Source organism: Rhipicephalus microplus, chromosome X (assembly GCF_043290135.1).
Source record: "Rhipicephalus microplus isolate Deutch F79 chromosome X, USDA_Rmic, whole genome shotgun sequence".
Taxonomy (NCBI): Eukaryota; Metazoa; Arthropoda; class Arachnida; order Ixodida; family Ixodidae; genus Rhipicephalus; species Rhipicephalus microplus.
The window spans coordinates 344,832,955-344,852,806 of record NC_134710.1 but is presented as its reverse complement, the minus strand read 5'-3'; the positions used below and the strand labels follow the sequence as shown (position 1 = coordinate 344,852,806).

General features: G+C 46.9%; 1 protein-coding gene across 3 annotated transcripts in view; it reads right to left on the bottom strand.

Moving 5' to 3' along the window:
* LOC119161161 (lysosomal alpha-mannosidase) overlaps window positions 1–19,852 on the bottom strand; it is a 218,865-nt gene that overhangs the window by 143,029 nt on the left and 55,984 nt on the right. For all 3 annotated transcript variants that reach the window (XM_037413512.2, XM_075879813.1, XM_037413511.2), the window contains exon 10: window positions 1,440–1,640. In XM_037413512.2, coding sequence (XP_037269409.2) covers window positions 1,440–1,640 — 201 coding nt within the window. The remainder of the gene's footprint in view (window positions 1–1,439; window positions 1,641–19,852) is intronic.

Below are 19,852 nucleotides of genomic sequence, written 5' to 3'. Positions count from 1 at the left end.
CCTAGCTAGTAGAAGCAGGACGATCGATGCGTGGCAGCAACTTTTTGCAGGGTCACGCATATTTACAACAGTCCAGAGGAGATTAGGGCGGCACCAGAAAGATTCAAAGTAAAAAAAAGCACGCTTTGGCGTGTCTTACTTATATGCGAAGCAGCTCTTTGACTAGCCTGTGTAATGCTGTCACTCCGTGCGTCCGTATGCATGCGCCACAACCCTATTCCCTCGCCGCAGGTGTTGGAGCGTTGCGAAGTAGGTTACGCCACACGCCACATAGTTTCCTAAAATTAACAAAAGGAAATGCTGGTACTACGATTGTTCAGCGAGCATGGAAGTGGAGGGTAGTACACAGATTTGCCAAGTCTTTGTACTTGCAGGTGGCGATTCCCACTTGTGGCTTCGTAACGTCATTGCTGTGTTTCGGTTTTGTTTTGAAAGAAAGAACGAACTCTTTTGAACTACGCGAGCCAATTTGAAATGGTAAGCATAAAAGATTAAGGTAATGAAGCGCAACTGCTGAAAGCTTGCCGAATGTTGTTTAGTGACAAAGCAGCTTCATGATGAAACAAGTGGTAAAAATTACACATACCCAGTAAGGACGCAGGCGAGCGCAAGGAGGGCACCTGCCAACCGAAGTTTTCAGACACTTGAATAATTGGTTGGCGCGAAAATTCTTGCTTTTGAGGCTGTTTTAGAGCAGTTCGGCGTATTTTTGAGATTTTTATGCTTTTGGAATGGATTGACGCAAGAAAACAGAAACGTATAAAATATATGCCATATGCACAGCTGTGTCACCCCTGCGAATAGGACTTGTAGTGATCGGCGTCGTCTGTTCCCGTGTAATATGAGAGTTCACCATGCCGCCCTTGCGTTGTCGGCATTGCAGCGTGCTTTGCGAGCTGTTTTACGTGAACGTGGGTGACGACACGGGTAACATGATCCGCCAGAGACAGCTTGTCTCGACTAGGAGGTCAGTGGTAGCAGTGATATGCTTATGGCTGCGCAGATGCACGGCCCCAGCGACCCGGCGACGCATGAGCTTGGGGCTTAGCGCATGCGCAGTACCGCCACTTCAACGTCCTGGGTACGCAAGTTTGTTGGGTACCCACCAATAAAACTCTCTAGTGTCTCCACTGTCCAGATAGCCTCGCTCGCCCTTCACCGTAGTTGGGTTGCACGCCTTCTCTTTTACTTTGACCTACAAAAAAAGGCGTCCCCCCCACGTAGCCACCTTAGAGAGGGGGACGTGGAGTTTGCCCCATACATTAAGTTAAAAGGGATGAGAGGTGCTGCGACGTACCCCCCCCCCCACCCCTTTCCTAAAAGAGCCCTGCACACACTTATGATAATTATCACTCTCATGACAGCAGGAATAATCACCAGTTCCGCAGTACCATTTTATAATTTAAAAAATCTTCAAGGGTTCGGCAGGAACAACCCACCTGTAGCTGATTGTTGGCGTACCGATCAAGGAACTTGAAGGCTGGCCGACTGGTGAAGTACCCAGTCCAGAAGGCGTGTGGGTCACTCGCGTACGGAAAGAAGTCGTCCGTCTTTGTGGGCCAACCAGTTCTGGATGCGTGTAGTGCCTTTAGGTAGCACGACGGCGTCGAATATAGCAGATGCACTTTGGTTTTGTCCGACTGTAACAACAGATATAAGCAAGAATGACATCGACCCCGCAGGCAGCTTCTGTTATGTAGCTTTGCTCTCTCTACACAGTAATGGTGCATGGCGGTATTGGTAGTTAGTTTACGAGACGCTTATTTCTGCCGCCCTTGAGAGAGCACGGCGTACAGTGCTGCACGGGCCAATTTTTGTGGCTCGAGCCCGGCAGGGTGCTTTTAAATACGGCCCATACCCGGCACTGGCCCGAAGGGTTTTGGAACATCCCGATCTGGCCTGGCCCGTTTCAGCCAATTATGCCTGGAGCATAAACGAGGCACTGTCCGATGTTCGGTAACTGTGACGATACTTGCCGCAAACAAGATATTTTCTAGACTGTCTTGAGAACTTCTTTTCAACTGGTACATTCTATTTACTTATTTATTTATTTATTTATTTATTTATTTATTTATTTATTTATTTATTATACCCTCAGGTTTCACATTACAGAGGGGAGGGGCATGTTACATGTAAAAAAATGGGAAACAACACTTGATAAATATATACCAGAACGAAATTTCAATAATTGGCAGAATAATACATAACAACGTTATATATAAACTACGTCAACAAAGACAACGTAGCAGTAGCAATAATGCAGGTAGTACATATTCAAGCACTAAGCAAAGAACAACAAACAATCTCAAAAACAAAAAAAAAACAAAGAGGGCATGACACACAAACACACACACACACACACATATATATATATATATATATATATGTGTGTGTGTGTGTGTGTGTGTGTGTTCCTTGGCATTACTGTCTGTTAGATCTCATTACTATTGTGTCAAACCACGGACAAACGAGCCCTTAGCTATACACTTCTTTCCCTTAAATATATATATATATATAACACAAAGCAGAAATCAAGTAGCGCGAAACATGTTTTGTAAAAAAACCTTAAAACGTGATGTGTCGGTGATTGCGGTAGCTGATCCAGGGAGTAGATTCCATTGAGATATAGTTCTTATACTTTCAGGTAATCACGCCCGTAACACTTCCGTGAAATAACTGCAGGGTAATTAAAATATAATTGGGCTGTATCTAGTACGCAGGGCACCACAACATATTGTTTTTTTTAATTTCAGAGAATGACTCCAAAATATACCACACCCAGAAATTGAAAAAAAAAGGCAGACATTTATAGTTCAAGTTGAGCCTAAATAGTTTGCATGCAGGCCGGGTTTGTCGAGTAAATGTAACAAGTCTTCTGCAAACGTAATTTATTAGGTCTTGGAATTTAAAAAAACACGCTTTAGATGATTCTGAGAGGACCAGGGGGCGGAAACTCTGTATACCTCTCAAGTATTCACTCTCGACAGCGGCAGAGCCACTTTCACCACTGGCGGTAAAACTGTGCCAAAGCTTTGACGACCTGCGCAAACAGCGCCTTTACCTGTGGTGTCAGAATTACCACAGTGGAGCTCTCATCTTTGAAAGCTAGGGACACTGGCGCTGAATATTCCACCTTGCTGCCGCAAATAAACTATACATCCGTCAAAAACCAGCTTGTCAGCTCTCTATTTTCACATTTGTCACCGAGAGTCCTGCGGCACTGGATCACTCGCTCCATTGTGTCATTCAGGCTCAATTTGCTGAGGGGATTCCATCTCCCATACCACCAACGCAGCTTGCAGCGCCTCTCACCTATGCTGAGGCCATTACCCGTTCCTATGCTTGACCGACGCCAACACCATCCGCCCCAGTCACCAAATTCTACTCGCCACCACCCCCTGTTCTTCCAATACGCCATATTTTCGCGCAACCCCTCTCGCCTCCCGGACCACCTCCCAACCCTTGGCGCATTGTTACGAAGCGCGACGCCAACACGGTCCTGAAGGCGCCACTGCTGTGAAACTTGCCGCGAAAGTCACTGCTGTTTGGTAGCCTGTGTTTGTCAGCTCGCGACTGCTTCTGCGCAGAGCTGATAGACGAGCAGACAAGACGAGGGTGAGTTAAGGGCAAGGTTTATGTACAGCATAGAAATAGAGGCGTTACATACTCGGCACTGGGGCCGACAACTTAGACACTTGAAGAGCCGAGGTGTATTCTCTCTGACGCATACGTCGGCTGCTCTCTGACGCATAGGTCGGCAGCTTCGCGAAGCGCCGCGTGGTTCTTTATAAGCCTCAGGTGGTCCTTTACGTCACCATCGTCCAATCAGAACTGCCGCCGGGTTGCGTAAAGACCCTCCAATGGGGACCAACCGCTGGGTTGCTTCATGCTCCTCCAATCCGTAGCCGCTGCACTAGGTTGCACCCAAGGACGAGTGATGTTGCCACACATTGCGTAAGACTAGCCAGACGGGATGGCGCCGATTTCTTCATTGTGCTGCTATCGGGCCCGTGGGCTGAGGGAGCTCGCCATGCGTAGCGTAAGACAGACCGGCGCCGCCGCTTGATGACGTCTTTGAGTTGATGGGGTCAGGCGGGCTCCCTCGCTGGCCTTGACACAGATTGCCTTTGCAGAGGCAATGACGTTCAGTGTGGACTTTTAGGCGTAACAGCACCCTCGACGCCAGACAATGCGCCAGAAAGACGAGCTGCTTCCATGTGGCTCGGATGTCGGGCGCGCTCGTTCGCCAGGTCCCTCCAGGTTCGCCTCCAGGGACATGGGGAGGATGTCACTTTAGGCTCAGTTCCGTTAACACATACCATTCTTGAAGGCGGATCCCAGCTCCACTGGCCTATCGCCAAAACATGTCGACTAGCTTCGCTCGTCTCTTCTGACAATTTGTGGTCTCCGTACTTGTCGATCTTTCTGCAACTTGTCAAGAACGGTTCGACAACAGACAACATACGACACAAGCAAGTGCCCTCGGTTACCCGACAGAACACCAGACAAAATATAGTACAACATATAGCTAGCTACGTGTATATCGAAATTTCGTTCCCTCTACATCAAAAGGCACATGTGGGACACAAAATTCTTGAAATGAGAACTCAACTTTTTTCACTCGTACAACAAAGTAATGAACTAAAATACAACATAAAGTTGGCCCTTTAAGATCACTCTGGACGAGAGCCCTCAGCTGAGGCTGTGATGAGGACAAAATTTTGCCCTGACTCGCCAGAAAAAGACCGAAAGTTGGAGAAGGTACTAACTAAAACGCACAGCTCAATGCGTCTGCATTGGCGTATAGCTTTTCTTTCTTGTAGCGAACGTCTAAGTTGTGCTGTTGGAGTATTATGCTCCACCTCAGTTCCCGGCCACTTTTAGGCGACATGTTATTCAACCAGGTTAGAGGACTGTGGTCCGTTTCGACCACAAACCTCGAACCAGAGACATAACAGGCTAGCTTTTGAACGGCCCACACGAGGCAAGCACATTCCTTTTCAGAGGTACTGTAAGACTTTTACCTGCAGCTCAGACTTCGACTTAAATACAAAACTGGCTTTTCGTCACCAGCGCTGTCTTCCTGGCACAAAAAAGCTTCCAACTGCAGCATTTTTTCGACCTCTTCTTTCATGACCTGCTTTTACACAAGAGAACATCGTTACGGCTTGCTACGGATTGGCTCCTCACAAGCTAGCTTCATATCGTGTTCAATCACCGTCGTGTTTGCGGGACGGTCTGAAAACAAGTCTCGGAAATAATCCTCCTTAAGTGTTCCTTCTGGACTTCACTTAACCTAGGCTCCAGGTTCAACTGCTCCAAGATCACATCTAATCCCCTTTTCGTTCCGTCACTAGTAGTAAAAATATTTCTGCTCCTTCTTCCTCTGAAGCATTCAAAAGCAGATTTACGACCGCTTGACGTTAGACATATGGTTTCGTCAAGTTATGGTGGTAAATTTTGTTCGGCCGCCTTCCTAATTTCACTTCTAATTGGTATCAGAAAGCTTAGATATTACTTTGGCAGGCCCTTTCCAATGAACTTCAAGCTTGTTGCTTTTAGACGGCCGCAGAAGCATTACGTGACTACCCACTTCAAAGGTGCATTTCTTCGCCGATTTGTCGTAGTACTCCTTCGACAACACTTGTGCAGCGTTCATGTGGCTTTCCACAAGATCTTTCGTTTTTCCACGCCTCTGAAGGAGGTCCACAACATAAGCAACTGCATTAGGGTCTTCATCAAATTCCTCGTAGGACTTGCGTAGTATTCGCAATGGTGTTCTTAAACTCCTACCATACGCAAGCTCTGCAGGTTAAAACTAGTGGTCTTGTGAAAAGCTGATCACAAAGCGAACATAGCGGTAGGAACAAACGCTTCCCAGTCGAATTTGTGCTCGTAGCAAAGAGCTCTCCATATCCGTTTCAGAACGAAATGCATACGCTCTACCGCATTAGATTGCGGGTGATGGATCGAGCTGTGCACTACTTTTATTCCGCATTTATCCAAAAAGGTAGAGGTAAGGCAGCTCGTGAAGACATTACCGTTGTCGCATTAGATTTCAGAAGGAAATCCGACGCGCGCAAATATAGATCGCAGTGCATCCACTACAAGAGGAGAATTGAGCACCTTAAGCGGTATCGCTTTTGTAAATTTTGTGGCTACACAGACAGCTGCTAGGACGTACCAACAATCTTGCCTTGACTCTGGCAATTGCTCGACAATATCAGTTACAAGGTGCCGAAAAGGTTCTGTGATAATTCGCACAAGCTTAATGGGTGCCTTCCACTTGTCCGTGGATTTCTCCGCTCTCTGACAAGTGTCGCATGAACGTACAAAGTCGTCAATATCCAATAAAACTCAAGGGAAATTCTAGCCTTGGTCTTATTTATGCCGAGATGTCCTGCCCACGCGTTTTCATGCGCCAGTTTCAATAGTTAGCCATTATACTTTTGTGACACCAAGAGCTGCTCATATCTGTGACTTTGCACATTTGTGTTGCTCCGATACAGAAGCCCTGCCTTCTCCAAAAAAGATACAATCTTTTTCTTTCTTCTCAACTTGACGCTTTCCATAAGCGCTTTATTCGAGAGGTACTCACGCTGCTTTCGAATGAGCTTTTCTCGATCTACCCTCCACAGCTCACTCAAACTTTCCGCTACAGGTGAGAGCGTAGCACCCCTCTCGCTCTCATCCAATGGCGTCGTGTCGTCTCCTCCGCCGACAGAGACGGCTTCCGCGACGGACGGCTCGAGTGACTCATCCGGAGTATTACTTGTCCGAGGCACCATCGCTTCGCCGCCAAGGTCACGCAGATCAGCCTCTATAGCAGATGTGTTTCACTTCACTGAACGAGACCAAGTTCCTGCGAAAGCGTCCGCTTTTGCGATCACGTGAGGGCCATGTACGCTAAGTTTGAGAAGAATAACTCTGAGCAGCTTCTCCTGCCCTTGGAGAAGCTGCTCAGAGTTATTAGAAAAAAAAAGACAAGGAAAACAATCGGGAAACGCGGCAGACACAGCCGCTTCGGTGCGAAGCTTACCGAACTGACCTTCAATGACAACTGTAGTGGTTGGTAAGCAAGCACTCTGCTTTTCGGTGACTTGCCTGATCCACGGGCATTCTCCTGTAAAGTAGTCCGCAGACACCAACAAAGGATGGACAACGTCAATGTTGCCCCTGAGTCTAGAAGTGCTCGACGCGTTTTCCCATTCACACTAATTTCCTGGAGATACGGCTCTAACAGCCACATGTTCTTTTCCGCTTCTCCGATTGTTGCGAAAGCAAACTTTTGTTTACAGTTCACCGCAATGTACCCTTCCTTTTTGCAGTTGTAGCAGATTAGCAGCTTCCGTGATTCAAATGCCAGTGTGGTATCAGTGCGTTGTTTAGGAACCTCACTCGATTTCTCCGCTTCCGTTTGCCATTCCCCTACGGTGTCCTTCGTAAGAGATGGGTCCTTCCTGAAATTACGGCGTGGAGTGGGTTTCCGTTGACCAGGTTTCTTTGAAAAGGTCTCTTTCCTTTCATCCTTTTCAACGCGCACTGACCTGCTATGCAACTTTCGGCGAGTATAACATCCCTCAGCTAACTCTACTGTCTTGTTCAGCTGCACTTCGCCAAGTTTGTCCTGCAGCCAAAGCTTGACATCATCCTCGATGCAGTGGTGGAATTGCTCCAATGCGATGTATTCTACTACTGTATCGCGATCGTCATAGACACTTTTGCCCTTGAGCCATGCAATTAAATCGGCTTTAAGACGAAACGCGAAGTCAATGTGTGACTCATCGCCCTTTTTTGCGTACCGGAACCCTTGCCAGAAAGCCTCGGGTGACCACTTATAATGTCTCAAAAGCACTTCTTTAACTTCGTCATAGCTCTGAAACGCTTCCCTCGATAAGCACGTTATCACGTCAGACACTTCGCCGGGAAAAAGAGCTAACAGGTTCTGCACCCAAAGAGACCGCTTCAAAGCATTTCGCTCACAGACGTGTTCGAACTTGACGTGTTCGTTACATATTCGGCACTGGGGCTGACAGCTTAAGGACCCCAAGAGCCGAGATGTATTCTCTCTGACACATAGATTGGCTGCTTGGCGAAGCGCCGCGTGGTTCTTCCTAGGCCCCAGGTGATCCTTCACATCATCAACGTCTAATTAGAACTGCCGCCGGGTCACGTAAGAATCCTCCAAAGGGGACCCGCTGCTGGGTTGCGTCATGATCCTCCAATTCAGAGCCGCTGCGCTGGGTTGCACCCAACGACGAGTGATGTTGCCACGCATTGCGTAAGACTCGCCAGACTAGATAGTGCCGATTGCTTCATCAGGCTGCTATCGGGCCCGTGGGCTGAGGGAGCTCGCTGTGCGTTGCGTAAAACAGACCGACGCTGCCGCTTGATGACATTGTTAAGTTAATGGCATCAGGCGGGCGCGCTTGCTGTCCTTGACACAGATTGTCTTTGCAGAGGCAATGACGTTCGGAAGGGGGGGGACTCCCAGGCGCAACAGCACTCCAGACAACAGGCCCATCTGCTACCTCTATGGCATTCCTGGCCATGTTGCGCGTCACTGTCGTCGTCAGCGCAGTCCTTATGCCAACGATTACATCCCCAATCACGATTACCTGACCCAGCACACCCTGTTTCCGCCGACTCATCGGGCGCTTATTCGCGCCCTGCCAGTTCCCCCTCACGTCGATCTCGTCCTCTTCGGCGCCGCTCCATTTCTCCTATGCTCCACCGTACCAACCCCACGCAAGAGGAAAACGAAGAGCAGTAGTTCCTGAAGCACGAACTCCGCCCGCAAACTGCAGAAAGTGACGATACCCAATTATGATGTTTTATTGCGGACGGCGAGCTCGCAGCACGTGAAGCATGTTGTGGCGAGCACGGCACGTATTTTTATAAAGACGCATTCTACGTTGTGGAATTCGTTGTCCTGCCATATGCGTTCCAAGGCGTGATCCTCGGTTGGGACTTGCTTTCTACACATGATGCAGTCGTTGACTGCGCTGAAGCTCGACTCACTTTGTCCCCTTTCAGTACCACAGTCGTCGATGTCCCCAGTCCGGTGCCTAAATTGGTTGTCGCTGCTGACGCTATCATTTCTCCGTTCTCTGCTACCCTGGTGTCCGCTTTGTCGGACTCTGTGATTTAACCACCCTGTTTACACCATCTGAAAAAATATGCACGCCGACGGAACCTCATACTCCCGTTTGCCGTCGTTATTCTTGTGAATGGCGTCGGTGTGATCTACGCGTGCAATTCCTTTCCTTGCTCAGAGACTGTTACGCGGTGAACGTTTTGGGCATTTGGGCAGTTTTGACGCCATCTTCCCTTTGAATGCAGCGTGCGATAAGCCACCGTTGATGAAAAATGCCGTCACTTCCGCCACGCCTACCACCTCCCCTGTCTAAGACAGCCTCCTGCGTAGCATCCATAACGCACTTACGCCAGTCCAGCGCACAGAGGTCGTTCAACTGCTTGAGCACTTTCGTGCCTCTTTCGATGTTGGCCAGGCATTATTGGGGCGCACGTCTGCGGTGGTTCATCGTAGTGACACCGCTCATCGTGCTTACCTGCGACAGTGTCTCTTCCGAGTGTAGCAGGCCGAACGCCGCATTATTAGCAACAATGTGGATGACGTACTGCAACGTGGCATGATTCAGGAATTGAATAGTCCCTGGGCCTTTCATGTCGTGCTGGTGCGGAAAAAAGACGGTTCGATGAGATTTTGCCTTGACTACCACCACCTAAATAAGATTACGCGAAACGATGTTTATCCCCTACTCCACATCTACGACGTCCTGGACTGCCTTCAAGGAGCCGAACATTTCTCACCACTGGATCTGCGCTCAGGCTACTGGAGAGTGCCCATGGCTGAAGCCGACCGTCCGAAAACAGTGTTTGTCACCCATGACAGTTTATACGAGTTCAACGTAATGCTTTTCGGCCTTTGCAACGTACCTGCTACCTTCGAGAGGATGATGGCCACTATTCTCGGAGGCCTCATACGGCAGACCTGTTTATGCTACTTAAGTGATATAGGGTTTTTTTCTGTGGATTTTCCATCTCATATCGCTCGCCTTGAACGAGTTCTCGAATGCCTCACTAGCGCCGTCTTGCAGTTAAACCTAAAAAAATGTCATTTTGGTGCCCGTCATCTTACAATCCTAGGCCACGTCTCCAAAGAAGGTATTTCGCCAGATCCTGCCAAACTTCCAGCAGTTGCCGAATATCCCAAGCCCAGCACTCTAAAGGAACTCCAAAACTTTACTGGGCTGTGTTCATATTTTCGGCGCTTCATCCGAAATTTCGCCTCCATTATATCCCTCTCGACACAGCTTCTCACCGGTAGCAACGACCTCTTAGCTTGGAATGACGATTGTGATGAGTCATTTACGACGCTCCACCAACTCATCACGTCTCCTCCAATTCAACGCCACTATGATCCTAACGCGTCTACAGAAATACACACGGATGGCAGCGATGCCAGCCTTGGCGCGATACTCGCTCAGCGAAAACCAGACTTTGGCGAGTACCTTGTAGCACATGCCAGTCGTACCCTCACAAAGGCGGAGACAAATTGCTCCGCCACAGAAAAGCAGTGTTTGGCAATTGTTTGGTCAGTCGGTAAATTTCGCACCTACCTCTATGGCTGTCAGTTTGATGTTGTTACCGACCACCACGCGCTATGCTGGCTGTCGTCCTTGAAAGACCCGACTGGACGCCTGGCTCGCTTGGCTTAACAGTTACAGGAGTATGATATACGTATGATTTATCACTCTGGACGAACACACTCAGACGCTGACGCCCTATCTCGAACGCCACTGCCTTCCGACTCTGCTGGCTCACCAGCTTCACTTGTTATTCATCATCTCTGACCATCACTGACATACCGGAAGAACAGCGCAAAGGTTCCTGGATCGCTTTCCTGCTTGACATTTTGTCTCAAAGTGCCCCAACCTCCATCTCACGCACCCTACGTCGTCAAGTCAAACACTTCGCCCTTCCTGAAGGCTTCCTGTATTGTCGCAATTACCTGACAGACGACCGCAGGTGGCTCCTCATGTTCCCCCGTCATTTGCGCGCGGACATTTGCAGCGCGTTCTGCGACGACCCCCAGTGCTGTCACGCTGGCACGTTCAAGACGTACTCGCGTCTTCGCCTGAGGTACTACTGGCGAGGTATCTATCGATACGTTCTCTGCTGCGTTCAGTCGTTCCCTGCGCGTCAACGTCGCAAAGTTCCTACTCACAGCATCACTAGTCCTTTACAGCCATTTACCTGCCCTGCCCGACCATTCTACCACGTCGAAGTCAATCTCTTCGGTCCACTCCGGGCCAGTATTGACGGCCACCGCTTGATATTAGTCGCCATCGACCACCTCACACGATACGCAGAAACATCTGCGTTACCAGCCGCCACCGTGAAAGACATCGCGTGGTACCTTCTACATCTTCTTATTCTGCATCATGGGGCCCGTGAATTACTAAGTGACTGTGGCCGCGTCTTCCTCTCAAATGCAATCGAGGTTATGCTCAAAAATTGCCGAATTGTACACCACACCGCTTCCGCATACCATCCTCAGACAAACGGCATGATGGAACGCTTCAATCGTACCCTTGCCGACATGCTGGCGATGTACATGCCAGAAGAACACATAAACTGGGACCATGTACTCACTTTCGCCACTTACGCTTACAACTCTGCGTCCCATACTACCACTGGATTCTCTGTCTTATTTCTCTTGTGTGGACATGAACCTTCATGTTCTATGTACACCATTCTGCCGTACCAACTGGTCGTTTCTGAGGGCAAACCCATCTCTTAAGGCTCAAGCTGCTTACGCTGAAGAATGCTGTAAACTGGCTCTCTTGTTCACCACGCAAGATCAGTCGGGCCAAAAGTTCTGTCCCGACTCCTGTGCGTCTGATGCCCATTACTACGTGGTAAAGCTGGTTTGGCTTCGGGTCCCATACACAACTCTCAGACTTTCCATGCTTTTGTCACGGTACCACGGTCTTTACCGCATACTGGAGCAGACTTCTCCCGTAACCATAACCCCTTAACACCATTGCCCAATCATCGCTACCGAGACCGCGAAACAGTTCACTTCACGCGACCTAAAGCCTGCTACTACCCACATATAGTGTCATTTCCTTAACTCTTCTTTGTGCGGGGAGGAAATTGTGCCGGTGCACATCGGCGCAAGCTGTGCCGGCAAGAGAAAAGATGACGACGTTCATGTGTCACGCTCAATGCCTCCTGTTTTCTGTCCTGCAGCTGTCTTGCTTGGCCTGGCTAGTTTCTTGCGCAAACTCCTCTGAAGAACACACGTACACACTTGTTACTATATATATATATATATATATATATATATATATATATATATATATATATATATATATATATATATATATATGAACGAACAGACACATCGTTAAGAACGAAGTTGAGACCGGGGATGTATGTATGTATGTGTGTATGTGTAACAAAGAACAGGAAGAAATTCAGCACGCTGAAATACTATAAGTACACCCAATCCCCGCTTTAGAAACTTCATCGAAAGAGCCTATAGATACGTCATTGCACAATCACGTAGCTGTGGCCTGAGCGCGTGACGCATGGACGAAGATAAAGATTGCAGTAGGGTTGCTACAGAAAGATGACTTTGTAACACAGTTAATTCAAGGTTCATTTAACTCTCCTCTCTTTAAAAAACGGAGAACAAATATATTTCAAGCAATTTGAAGTGCCCATTAATTGAGCGTTGTATGCGTATCAAAGAGCATCTGATATACAGAAACACAACTTTACGTCCTGGAAACAATGTAAAGTGAAGACAACATGAAATTCAATTCATGCATTGTTGTGCAAAGCGTCCATTTGACTTTAGTATGCTTTAAGCACGACCTAACGTATTGCTAATCTGCACAGATAGCCGGACTTCTATTGAAGCTCGTCTCCCACCTCTCGTTCAAACTCTAATCGTTATTTCTATAACCTCTTCATCTACTACTCTCACACCGTTGAGACAGCGTGGAAGTGAGAACACCCGCATTATTTAACGAACTGCTGACATATATGTGACTGTTTTTGCAAACATAGACAGAAGCTTAAGTATTTAGGCTATTCATTGCTGTTAAGTATTTGTTGTGTAGTTGTTGACTAACGTTTCACATCGTAGATATGCATGGTGTAGGACGCCCAATCGCCCCGAAAACGGGCTTCAACTTGGCAGCGCTTTCCCTGCTCTAGTGTGGATAGGCGGCCAGTGGCGCTTTTTAAAGAACATAGTTTTCTTGGGGTACTTCGATGCACATATTTTGGTCTGTCTGTCTTCCTTTCTATCTGTCTGGTTCTCTGTACATTTGTCTGTTTGTCCACCGTAACGATACCCCGAACGGCATCAAACGATACCCCAAACGGCCAACCCCATCCACAGCGCCCAGCAATATTGCTTAAGTTTCAGCGTTCATAAAAGTACGATTGTCAATTAAAAAACTATTATTGTGCTGTAGCGCCCTCGTTCGGGCGGCGCGCAAACCGGAGAGCGTGCGATGGCGACCGAAGAAGAAAAGACACCTGTCACCTCAGCGCTGCACAGTCCCCAAAATATGAACCCGAGAGCATTCGCCCAAGTATCAGTTGTCCTGCAACTTGGTTCAATGCGCTAAATATCAAGATGTTGTAGCACTCCTCGCTCTGGTCGGATCGGGACTAACACCAGATGTATGCAAACTACTTCGGTAGACCCCGGATGGCCAGTCGATGATTTCAAAGGAAATCCCTGCAACACATGTTTTCGTGCGCCACGACGCGGTCAGACCACCTTTGACACCAGCCTACGACGGACCATTCCGCGTCCTTCGCCGCACCCCCAAAACTGTCACTCTTCTTCAGAACGGCCGTGAAGAGACAGTCAGCTTGGACCGACTCAAGCCGGCGTACCTGGAGACCACCCTAGAAAGCCTCTCTTCTACGACTGATCTTCCGTTGGAATACCACAAACGGCATGTCACATTCCGACTTCCAGTCTACACGGGAGGCCCTGTAGCGCCCTCGTTCGGGCGGCGCGCAAACCGGAGAGCGCGCGATGGCGACAGAAGAAAAAAAAGAAGGCGCTAGGCCGGGGCACGTGAAGCCACGGCTCACGTTCCGGGCTGACATCGGTTATCGTTCAGGCGTGTCTCTCTTTCGCTCCTGTGGCATAAGCCTACAGTGCACATATGAGGCACGATAACAACACGTCAATATTTTGTATATGTGTCTTTATACTAAAGAAGGCACACATAAGAATTTCTAAGGATCACAGCGTTAATCACGCTGCGCTGACAGTGCAACGCGATGCTCAAAAAGGCAAGTGTTTCCAACGCTTTGCTAAGACGACACGGTGATGGCACCAGCCCGTCGCTTTGCGCGCTACACCTTATCACCTCCGAGACAGGCGCGTATCTTCCTCCGTGGGCGCGCATGCCTTCCTTCCTTTTCGAAGATAACTGCCAGATGGCGCTTGTGCCTAACGTGCCTAATTGCGCTCGTTCGCCTTCGCTGCACGGATAGGGACTCTCTAACGCAGCGCTTCCAGAATACAATTTGCCAATTTTCTGGCATCGAACATCAAATAAACGCTTTGTTCACTCTCTCCACACGCAAGACTATTGTCTTTTGACGACACTTGCAGTGAAACGTGCAGATACGCGCCCTTTTTTGTGCGTGTGTGTTCCAGTTCCAGTTTAGTGAGCGTGTTTGGGTGGGGGGTTACATATAAGGAGAGATATACAAAACGAAGTCCCTTAGTGTAAACACTGCAATGGGACCTCTTGTTATAAAATACACAAAGAAAAAATAAAAACTGGAGCAGGATCACGTAAAAGAAGCGTGAATATTCGTTGTTGATAACTTGATTGACATGTGGGATCTAACGTCCTGAAACCACCATATGATTATGAAAGACGCCGTAGTGGAGGGATCCGGAAATTTCGACCACCCGGGGTATTTTAACGTGCACCCAAATCTGAGCACACGGGCCTACATCATTTCCGCCTCCATCGGAAATGCAGCCGCCGCCGCCGCCAGGATTTGATCCCGCGGCCTGCGGGTTAGCAGCCGAATACCTTAGTGACTACCGCGGCGGGGCCGTAAATATGCGTACAAAATAATAAAAGAGCATTGATGGTATACAATAACATAAAGAATATTTGACATTGAAATACAGAGAAAAGTGAATTAAAAAGTAAAGCTAATACAGTGAAAACGAAGCAATCGCTAGAAATATGCACTGAGGAATATTTCAGAAGATAAAGAAAGTAATGGGAATAGATAAAATGACATGAAAATGTATGACAAAAAAAGGCAACGACAGTAACTGTGCACAAGTCAGAAGTTAAAACAAGGATTCAGGTAAAGGCGAACTGAATGTTAAAAGGCATTTAATGAGGGAGAGGTTTTAGTCTCTAAAGGCAGAGTATTGCGTACTTTGATGGCACAGAAGCTCACTGTTGTCAGTTCGTAATTAGTGCGCGCCTTGGGAAATCAGATTTTGTTTTGAAATGAGAAGCGTGTATAACTAGAGGAAGTTGTAATTTTATTGCCTACATTACACAAAAGATCCGGATTATGTACCAGGTGGCAGGCAGTTACAGCTAAGTTAAGGACGATCATATTTGCAATATAAAGATTATTTAGTGAGGAAAATAGTGGAGCTGAATGAGCATTATAATCACAGTGCCTTATTATGCGGAGAGCCTGTTTTTGAATATGCGCCATAGGGCTTACGTAAGTTTTATATGTGAGTCTCCAAGATTCAATACAGTAGTTGAAATGACTATGAGGAAAGCAAAATAGAGAACAGAGAGTCTAGGAAGCGTTAAAAATTGGCGGGCTCTGAGCATACCACGAGCACGACATAGGCATTTTTTCTTGTTATTAACTCAATATGATGGTTAAAGCTCAGAAAACAGTATGAAGAGTGTGAGCTTTGACTGCAACCTACTCCTGATAACGTCATCATCAACCTGACTACGCCCACTGCAAGGCAGAGGCCTCTCCCATGATCGGCGAATGAACCGGGTCTTGTGCTTTCTGTTGCCACGTCGTACCTGTGAACTTTTTAATGTAATGGGCCCACCTAACTTTCTTTCCCTCCTTGGTGCGTTTGCCTTTTCTTGAAATACAGTCAGTTCTCCTAATGACCAGCGGTCACCTTCCCTGCGTGCTACGTGCCCAGCCTATGTCCATTTCTTCTTCTTGATTTAAACTATGATATTCTTAATACCAGTATGTTCTCTCACCAACTCTGCTCCTTGTCTCTTAAGATTACACCTATAATTTTCCTTTCTATCGTTAACTTCGTCGTCCTCAATTTAATCTGAACCCTCTTTGTAAGTATCCAGGTTTTTGCTCCGTAGGTAAGTACCGGCAAGATGCAGCTGTTATACACCTTCCTCTGAAGAGTTAGTGACAGACTACCAATCATCATTTGAGAATGCCTGCCAAATATGATTTACTCCATCCTTAGTCTTTTATTTATTTCACCTTTGGCTCCACGGCTTCTACCTGTCCTAATTAGACATAACTCCTTACAACTTCCAGCGTCTCTCCACCTATCGCAAAGTGCTGTTCTCTGCGTAGAGTGTTGCACATTACTTAATTTTTGGCATAATATCTTCCGGCTCTATTCTCCTGCTCTCCGTGTTCAGTTCAGTAATCATGAGCGGTATTTCGTCCCCTGAGTTTCTCATCAAGGGAATGTCACCAGCAAATCGGAGGTTACCAAGATACTCTCCATTAACTCTCATCCCTAACTCTTCCCTAAATAGGGTCCTTGAAACCTCCTGTAAACACGCAGTCAGTAGCATAGGAGAGTTCGTGTGTCCCTGCCTTACACCCTTCTTTATTGGGATTTTTTCGCTTTCTTTATGGAGAACTATGGTGGCTGTAGATTCTCTGTAGATGTCTTCCAGTATGTTTATGTAGGGTTCTTCGATGTCCTGATTGCTGCTGATGCCTCGACTGAGTCGAACGCCTTCTCGTAATCTATGAAGACTATGTATAGGAATTGGATGTATTCAGCGCCTTTCTCGATTACCTTATTGATAGTATGAATATATGGTCTATTATGAAGTAGCCTGTACGAAATCCTGCTTGGTCCTTTGGCTGATTGAACTCTACTGTCACCTTAATTCTCTTAGCTATTATTTTTGTTGTAACAAGTTTGTAAAGAATGGACAGTAAGCTGATCGGCCTGTAATTTTCTAGTCCTTGACGTCTTCTTTCTTATGGGTTAAAATGATGGCGTTCTTTCAAGACTCTGGCGCCCTTCCCGTCAAAACACTTCATATATTACGTGCCCAGCTTTTCTAACCCGAATTCTCCGCCATTTTTCAGCAGTTCTGTGGTTAACTTATCTTCACCAGCGGCTCTGCCTCTTTGCGTCCCTTCTAAGGCTTTCGTTACTTCCCCTGTCGTTACTGGTATAAGATGACGAATTTCTCTGGGCTATTATTGTATCTTACGACGTCATCCTGGTTGTTTCGGCTTATTACAACTCTCTGTAGCACTCCTCTGCCATCTCGACTATCCTATCTATATTGGCATTATGGCATTGCCTTCCTTGTTCCTCAATGCATACATCCAAGTTTTGCATATGCACAAGTTTGCTTTCGCAGCCTTTCGGCTTCTGCCGCTTTTCACAGCCGGCTCAATTCTCTCCATTTTATGCCTTCTAATATCGGCTACCTGGCGCCTATTAATTAACTTCGGAAGCTTCACTAGCTCGATATTGTCTGTTGCATTTGAGACTTTCATGGTTTGTTGTATCTTAATAAGATTTTTGGTCTCCTGAGATATTTTGTCAGTGTCCTGTCTAGTGACTGTACCTCCTACTTTCAATGCACACTCTTTGATGATACTTATCGTTCATTTCTCAACGCTAACGTCGGTTACATCGTTTAGAGCCTCGAATATATCCTGAATCGAGACTATGAATTCCTGTACTTTCCCTCTCACCGCTAGCTGACAAATTTGCTTCTTGCGTATCAGTTTATGCCTTTGCAGTTTTAAATCTAGGTGATATCTTTGATATGTATGTTGTCCATTGCCGAATGGATTCACGAATCTCGCCGAAGGTTGCTATTACTTGTGAGAGAAACGTATTTGCCATTGAAAAAGATGTTCGCACTTGGCGACTGTCTGCGTTTTCGCACTATGTCATGTTTTTTTTGTATTTTTATTTGTAAGGGTTCAGTTTGTGTCTCTTCTAGTACGTACTGCTGTGGTGTGATTGAATTCATTTTTTGCTTCATGCATGCTGGTCTTAGATACCATAAAAAAAGAAAGAAATCTCATAATTTCAGGCGATAAGAACCGCGAATACGCATCCGCATTATTTCTTATCCAGTTCTCCAAAATAGATCGACTGATATGTTGGGTTTCATGTTACCAAAACTACCACATAATTACGAGATACGCCGTTGTTGAGGGCCCCGGAAATTTAGACCACCTGGGGTTCTTTAACGTGAACCCGAATCTGAGCACACGGACCAACAGCATTTTCGCCTCCGTCGAAAAACGTAGCCGTCGCAGTCGCCATTTGATCCCGCGACCTGCGTGTCAACAGCCGAGTACTTTAGCCACTAGACCATCGATGTGGGGCAGTTCCCTATGAAATACACTAGGACAGCTGATAAAGTTATTCAGGAAAGCTACGTGTCTGACAGCGCTTTAGATCGCTTATTCTTACTCAACTAATGGTATAAAAAGGTAAAAGTTTAGCACGGAGTGTTCTCTAACTGATTATCTAGATGACACCGATGTGACAAAGCTTCGATTATTTGATAAAACAAAAGTTTTTTTTATTTTTTCAAGTAAATAATGTCCGCTACTTCTGTCACACTATAATAACGCCGCAAAAGCGCTCACGAGTATGACATGAGTGTGAGACAAGCCGTTCGGGTTACTTTTTCACCATCTGTATTAATTAAAAAACCGAACTAAAATCTAACCCCACGGGTGTGTCTGTATAAGTTTGGCCCGATGTTAAAATTCTGCACTGTTACTCAAGTTTATTCATCTCCGTGTTGTTTCATTTTCTGTTCTTGTTTTAAGGGACAGCCTATGTACCGAAGTGTCAGAATTTACTAGACAAATATTTCGCTGTAATGGGACCAGGACCGTACAATAAAAGGTTATCTCAAGCGCCATTGAAGCTCGAACGATGAGTAACAGCGCCGCAATTAGACACTTAACACAAATTCAAAACTTCGTTTACCACTGAGTCACTAAACACTGTGCTCACACAATATTTCATACTTACTGCTCATGTTTGGGACGACGCGAAGTGCACTTTAGGACGTGCATCAACCAAAGCGCGGCACGTATACGCTCACATAATCATGGTGAATGGAGGGTTCGACGACAATACAAAGCAGTCTCAGCAAAGACCCGTACAATGAATAACAACCGTGCAAGCTCAAATGTGTCTCTAGATCGGCCAACGTACAAACAGTTAAACTTGCGCTTACAGAGCGGGACAAACCGTTCCTTGAGGATGAGCAGGACGTACGCACACAGGATAGCCTTATGTCGCTAGGAGACGACGCAGGGAGCAATCCACACTAAGCACGCATGAGCCAGAGGCCACCAGGCGGTGGCTCCACTCGATCTCGGGGCGTGACTCTCCAAAATGTGTGACTCGCCCCCCCCCCCCCAAAAAAAAAGAATGCGCGGCCGAGGCTGTGACGTCGGCTTTTGTGCTCCCGTGCAACAGCAAAGACAGGAGGGGATCCTCCTCTCCGTTAAAAAGGTATGTATGATGTCGTGTCCTTAAGAAATATTTCGAAAGTAAATAATTCAT